This window comes from Littorina saxatilis, linkage group LG12 (assembly GCF_037325665.1).
Source record: "Littorina saxatilis isolate snail1 linkage group LG12, US_GU_Lsax_2.0, whole genome shotgun sequence".
In the NCBI taxonomy this organism is placed as follows: Eukaryota; Metazoa; Mollusca; class Gastropoda; order Littorinimorpha; family Littorinidae; genus Littorina; species Littorina saxatilis.
In genome coordinates, this window is record NC_090256.1 from 82,963,923 (window position 1) to 82,970,865 (window position 6,943).

General features: G+C 40.9%; 1 protein-coding gene across 2 annotated transcripts; it reads left to right on the forward strand.

Moving 5' to 3' along the window:
- Positions 1–624: 624 nt before the first annotated feature.
- Positions 625–6,624, forward strand: LOC138982961 (C1q-related factor-like). 2 transcript variants are annotated; one of them, XM_070356356.1, is made up of 4 exons: positions 625–750; positions 2,569–2,680; positions 3,211–3,490; positions 5,717–6,624. In XM_070356356.1, exons 2-4 carry the CDS (start codon positions 2,605–2,607, stop codon positions 5,826–5,828), a joined length of 468 nt encoding a protein of 155 aa, XP_070212457.1. In that variant the 5' UTR covers positions 625–750; positions 2,569–2,604; the 3' UTR covers positions 5,829–6,624. The 2 variants fall into 2 exon arrangements, with proteins under 2 accessions (XP_070212457.1, XP_070212458.1); XM_070356357.1 differs by having other exon boundaries at positions 717–750; positions 2,574–2,680.
- The last annotated feature ends 319 nt before the right edge of the window (positions 6,625–6,943 follow it).

Consider the following 6,943-nt stretch of genomic DNA (forward strand, 5'->3'; position numbering starts at 1 on the left):
AAAAAGGAGAGTGGATCACATGGGTTCACGATGGCTCAGTGGTAAAATAAACCACGAAATCTGGTGTGTGGTTTACGCAAGTTTAATAGCCATTCAAACGAACTGTGTCATTTAATGCTATTAAATGCTTTTGCAAGTGTGTTCCATAAGGTTAGAACTGCTTTTTTCGTGAGAAGATTTAAATCGTTCTGTAAACCATTTGAGGCAGACTGGGGCTTTAAAGCAATTTACTGACTTAGGTTTAGATGCGCTGCCGATTGTTTCGTTTAAAAAAAGTGTTTAGTTTATCTTTTTAGCTGTGTGGTTGTTGTTGGTCTATTCAGGGGGACGGGGTGGGGGATGGGGGGGGGATGGGTGGGGGCTGATCGGGGTAGTGCGCGAGGTAGGGCGACCGGGCGGTAGGGGAGGCTATTCGTTACTTGTTAATTTTCCACTTTTGAAAACAAGGGATAAATGCGATCTGTCTTTTCAAGTAAGGTCCCCCCCTCCCCCCCACCCCTCCCCCCCCTCCCCCCCACCCCTCCCCCCCTCCCCCCTCCCCCCCCCCCCCCGAATATGTTATTTATCAAACTGCAGCACGAAGCGTGAGAGTGATGGCGTCAATGAGCACGTATAACACCAGGCAATCATGTCTTGTCAGGTAATAGAATGTTCTAATCTATCAGAATCGTGGCGAACAGTATAAAAGTGAGCATTTTCCCTGTAAAATTTCATCAACTCGCTTCGCTGTTACCTGCAAGAATCCCTTTGGTGAGTACTAGTGTTCTTTATATATTACTGATTTGTTGCTTGATGATTGTTTTGTTAACGTCTCTTCAACCAATATAACAATTTAAGTCTTTACTTAAATTTGGTTATGACCTGGTTCGGCTATCAACTCTGTAAAACGTACTGTAACGGGTTAGACGGTCGAAAATTATCATTTGTTCACTTTTCTGTAGAAAGTCGCAACGAGGATAAGTCAAGGGAGGTAAATCTCCCAACTTCATTTTTCGTCTTGAACTTGGCGTGGTAAGACGTGTCGTAACGGAGACAAAATTATGGCTTCCGAGACCGATGCAACGGGTTTTTTTTCACCATTCTCGGTTCTGAATGCTTAAAACTGCATGTTTACATTTAGTTCTATCGCTGTTAAAAGAAGGCTCCAAAAAGCTCATGTCTTTTTACGATCGTTACAATCTTGTGAATAATCTTGATCTGCTTTAAGTTGTTTTTTTTTTAATGTAAAACTTTTTTTTAAATCTTTACCTTATGCTTTAAGAAATTAAAAATCGTGTCCGGAGGAACGACCCGGAACATACATATTAAAGGTTCATATACATTCTTTCTCGTGTAAGCGATCACGTGCACCATCTTAGATTTGTTGAGGCTTTTACGCAGGACAAGCGCACTTTCAACTTATTGACTAACGACACCAATTGGACAAGACAAGACTGCTTTTGGCCCGTTATTACAAAGTGAGATCTCTCATGTCAAAAGCGAAACAAAGTTTGAAAAATGCCATAATTTAAGTGTTTGAGACATCATAGTGCGCTAAGATATATATAGAGCAAATCGAGAAAATTATTTATATTATTGAACGAAGCGCGTAGCGCTGAATTCAATAATTATTTTCACGTGACGTCCTCTGATGTCAAAGTGACACGATGGTTCGCTCATTCGCAAAAAATAAAGTTGGCATGTCACGAAGTTATTTCTTGTAATATATCTGCATTCATCTCGGAGGTTGTAATTGGTGCTATGATTACATGGTAAGAATGTTTTGAAGCCTTCGTATTTTCTATTTACATCGTTTTTGCATTGAAATATTCGAAAACCGTTCATTTCGGTACTGAACTGACGCTGTCGTCTGCTGCATGTACGGAGGACAGTCAATGGAATCAGTCGACTTCCAAATGCTGCATGGTCTAGCTCGAAATCTGTCGGGAAAACAACTTCTGCTTTAAGCCGCGGGAAAATTGAGGGTCAAGCATCAATGCCATAGATTGGTAATGTGGAGACGATAAGCTACATGTCACTTACACGGCAGATGAGAAGAATCTTCTCAAATGAAAACAGGAGCATAGGTGCATGACTACGCTCTCTGTGTTTGTTAGTGCACTCCAAGAGTGCGGTAACAGTTTTAAGCGCATTGCCATTCGCCAATAAACTATGTTTCACGTCAGTCATGCGACACCAGTACTTACTGACAATGAAAATTGTTGCGTCACGTAAACATTCTGTCAGTTAATTATTCTTCATGTCTCATGTGGACCTGGCAAAATATTTCGGGAACGCATTATATCAAAGGCGATTATTTGAGTACCTTCAAAGGGTTGTGATGGAAATTTCGATGATGCCTCCAGAGAACACTTTATTTTATCAGAAATGTTTTGCTATTTTGATTTTAATCTGGAAACCGCTCGAAACATTTAAACAGATGTTTTTTATAATGAAAGTTTCATGTAATGCTGTGTGTGTGTGTGTGTGTGTGTGTGTGTGTGTGTATGTGTGTGTGTGTGTGTGTGTGTGTGTGTGTGTGTGTGTGTGTGTGTGTGTGTGTGTGTGTTAATGTGTGTTCGCTTTCAGTGCAGAAGAATTCTTACCCCGGCTCAACAAGACAAGATGATGATGAAACTTTATTTCGCTTTGGTCCTTGTCGGCCTGGCTGCTAGAAGTTTTGCCCATCCGCATCATGGCCGTACGTGTGTGTGTGTGTGTGTGTGTGTGTGTGTGTGTGTGTGTGTGTGCTCTCTCTCTTTCTCTTTCTTTTACTCTCTGTCTGTCTGTCTGTCTGTCTGTCTGTCTGTCTGTCTATCTGACTGTTTCCTTCTCCCCCTCTCTCTTTGTCTGTCTGCCTCTCTCTCTCTCTCTCTCTCTCTCTCTCTCTGTCTCTCTCTCTCTCTCTTTCTCTCTCTCTCTCTTTCTCTTTCTCTTTCTCTTACTCTCTGTCTGTCTACTGTTTTCTTCTCCCCCTCTCTCTTTGTCTGTCTGCCTCTCTCTCTCTGTCTTTCTCTGTCTCTGTCTCTCTCTCTTTCTCTCAGTCTCAGTCTCAGTCTCTCTCTCTCTCTCTCTCTCTCTCTCTCTCTCTCTCTCTCTCTCTCTAAAACGAGACCTTTGTGGTGAATACTTTAACTCACGAGAGATCTTTCAGAAGCGTGTGCTTTGCGTTGGTTGTCTATCTGTTTGAGACGTGTGCTGATTCTTTCCACCCTCAATCCTCCCACTCAGAACATGCCCACGAGGATGAGCACGTAGCGTTCCACGCCGAGGCAGACGACCAGGCGACCTACAACGCCGGTGACACCGTCGTCTTCAACACAGTGTTGACCAACGACGGCAACGAGTACGACTCTAGCACCGGCGTCTTCACGGCGGGCAATAGCGGCAACTACGTCTTCTCCGTTTCTATGAGAGTCTCTGGACAGACCGACTCTCCACGCAAACTGGAGTTGTTCAGCCAGGCTCAGAACAAGGTGATCGCCACTGCGGCGGGCACCGAAAGCAGCAGGTGAGGTCACGTGATTGATTCCGTAGGATGCTTTTTATATTTAGTCAAGTTTTGACTAAATATTTTAACATCGAGGGGGAATCGAAACGAGGGTCGTGGTGTATGTGCGTGTGTGTGTGTGTGTGTGTGTGTGTGTGTCTGTGTGTGTGTGTGTGTGTAGAGCGATTCAGACTAAACTACTGGACCGATCTTTATGAAATTTGACATGAGAGTTCCTGGGTATGAAATCCCCGAACGTTTTTTTCATTTTTTTGATAAATGTCTTTGATGACGTCATATCCGGCTTTTCGTGAAAGTTGAGGCGGCACTGTCACGCCCTCATTTTTCAACCAAATTGGTTCAAATTTTGGTCAAGTAATCTTCGACGAAGCCCGGGGTTCGGTATTGCATTTCAGCTTGGTGGCTTAAAAATTAATTAATGACTTTGGTCATTAAAAATCGGAAAATTGTAAAAAAAAATAAAAATTTATCAAACGATCCAAATTTACGTTTATCTTATTCTCCATCATTTGCTGATTCCAAAAACATATAAATATGTTATATACGGATTAAAAACAAGCTCTGAAAATTAAATATATAAAAATTATTATCAAAATTAAATTGTCCAAATCAATTTAAAAACACTTTCATCTTATTCCTTGTCGGTTCCTGATTCCAAAAACATATAGATATGATATGTTTGGATTAAAAACACGCTCAGAAAGTTAAAACAAAGAGAGGTACAGAAAAGCGTGCTATCCTTCTTAGCGCAACTACTACCCCGCTCTTCTTGTCAATTTCACTGCCTTTGCCATGAGCGGTGGCCTGACGATGCTACGAGTAAAATGGCATTGCGTTCAGTTTCATTCTGTGAGTTCGACAGCTACTTGACTAAATATTGTATTTTCGCCTTACGCGACTTGTTGTTATTAGATAAATGGGACTTTGATGGATAGAAGTTAGGGAGATGTTATAAACAAGTCGCGTAAGGCGAAAATACAATATTTAGTCAAGTAGCTGCCATTTTTCAGCAAGACCGTATACTCGTAGCATCGTCAGTCCACCGCTCATGGCAAAGGCAGTGAAATTGACAAGAAGAGCGGGGTAATAGTTGCGCTAAGAAGGATAGCACGCTTTTCTGTACCTCTCTTTGTTTTAACTTTCTGAGCGTGTTTTTAATCCAAACATATCATATCTATATGTTTTTGGAATCAGGAACCGACAAGGAATAAGATGAAAGTGTTTTTAAATTGATTTGGACAATTTAATTTTGATAATAATTTTTATATATTTAATTTTCAGAGCTTGTTTTTAATCCGAATATAACATATTTATATGTTTTTGGAATCAGCAAATGATGGAGAATAAGATAAACGTAAATTTGGATCGTTTTATAAATTTTTTTTTTTTTTACAATTTTCCGATTTTTAATGACCAAAGTCATTAATTAATTTTTAAGCCACCAAGCTGAAATGCAATACCGAACCCCGGGCTTCGTCGAAGATTACTTGACCAAAATTTGAACCAATTTGGTTGAAAAATGAGGGCGTGACAGTGCCGCCTCAACTTTCACGAAAAGCCGGATATGACGTCATCAAAGACATTTATCAAAAAAATGAAAAAAACGTTCGGGGATTTCATACCCAGGAACTCTCATGTCAAATTTCATAAAGATCGGTCCAGTAGTTTAGTCTGAATCGCTCTACACACACACACACACACACACACAGACACACAGACACACACACACACACACACACGCACATACACCACGACCCTCGTTTCGATTCCCCCTCGATGTTAAAATATTTAGTCAAAACTTGACTAAATATAAAAATGAGTATTTAAGAATTTGCGACAGTGAGGTGCGCGTGCACCCTGTTTGTCTGCTCTGGAGTAGTTACCTCCCTTCGTACTGTGCTAGGATCGTTTCGCTATATGATTGTTTGAGTGTTTAGGGTAGCGAAGTGCACTTGGCTACATATATATATATATATAATACTATACATTTATGTATCGATCGATTCTGGTTAGAATTTCTTTTAGTTTGTATGATTGAACGCACACAAACATGCACTATGTTGTAGTCTCGATCGGCTAGCCGCCTAAATATGAAGTTTTGTCGGCCTCTGACGTCACATGGTTCAAAGAAGGAAAATCCAGTGTTCAATCGATATATAACCTTATTTCTTGTTATCCATATTTTGCAACGTGTTAATGACGTCATTGTGTGTTGATGACGTGCAGTGCTTTCGTCGTTGTGGCGCTGAGCGTGGGAGACACGGTGGTGGTCAGGAGCGGAGTGGACGGTTCCACTTTCGATGCTGGCACCACTTTCTCCGGCTTCAACCTCCACTAGTGGACTCTACCACTTGGACGAAGCATCTTGGACGACTGAAATTCTTTCCTTTCCATACATATCTTTCTATATCCCATGACCTCCCTTCTTTATCTCTGTAAATGTACTCTAGGTATATTTTTAACAATTGCACTCTTATAACACATAAAATAGTGGATAGATAAAGGTGCAACAAATACATCAGTACAGCTGGCTCTACTTTCTGTCGTCCTTAAAAGGACTATGCTTGGTTGGTCGTTGCAGGCAGGTTTGACGGTCCTGAATCATGAGAAAGTATTCTCTGGATTGGTTTCATTTATACTCAAGTTGATCAATTATCAACAACAACAACAACAAAAACATACACACAAAAAACAATCTGTGTATGTTAATCCACGTTATTTCCTAAATTTCCGGTGTTTTTGTTAGTCACACGAGTGTTGTGCTACTGAATATTTGTAATTCACTGAACGTGGCAATGTGTGCAGGTATTCCTAATTCTTTCCCTGTCATCAAGGAATACCATGGGAACGTTTTCTTGATGAATTAAATCAGAACATATGGCTAAAGTTTCAGGTTTAGACAAACGTAAAATGACTCGGGTATAAAAGGGTGTAACATGCATGGACAGTCCCAACGTTGGAAAATACGCCACAGGCCACCACTAGACATTGTTTGTATTCAATACTGTATTTTTGCTTCATGTCTGTCCATTCTTTCTTTTTCGCTCCGTGTCCTACTTGTTTGGTTCATTCTAGAATACGGTATAAGACGTTCCCTTAAGCCTTAATACTTATAAAATAAACATCAGTCAGTCGGTGAGAGTTTTGTCTTAAAGTGTGTTATTAGTCTCCCGCTTTCTTTCTCACACACACACACACACACACACACACACACACACACACACACACACACACACACACACACACACACACACACACACACTGAAAAACGCATGTTGAGAACAAACCCGTCAACATCCACAAAACAACGCGCGCACACACACACATATACACACATACACACACACCACACACACACACACATACACACATACACACACACACGCACATACACACACACACACACTCATACATACACACACATACACACACACACACACACACACACACACA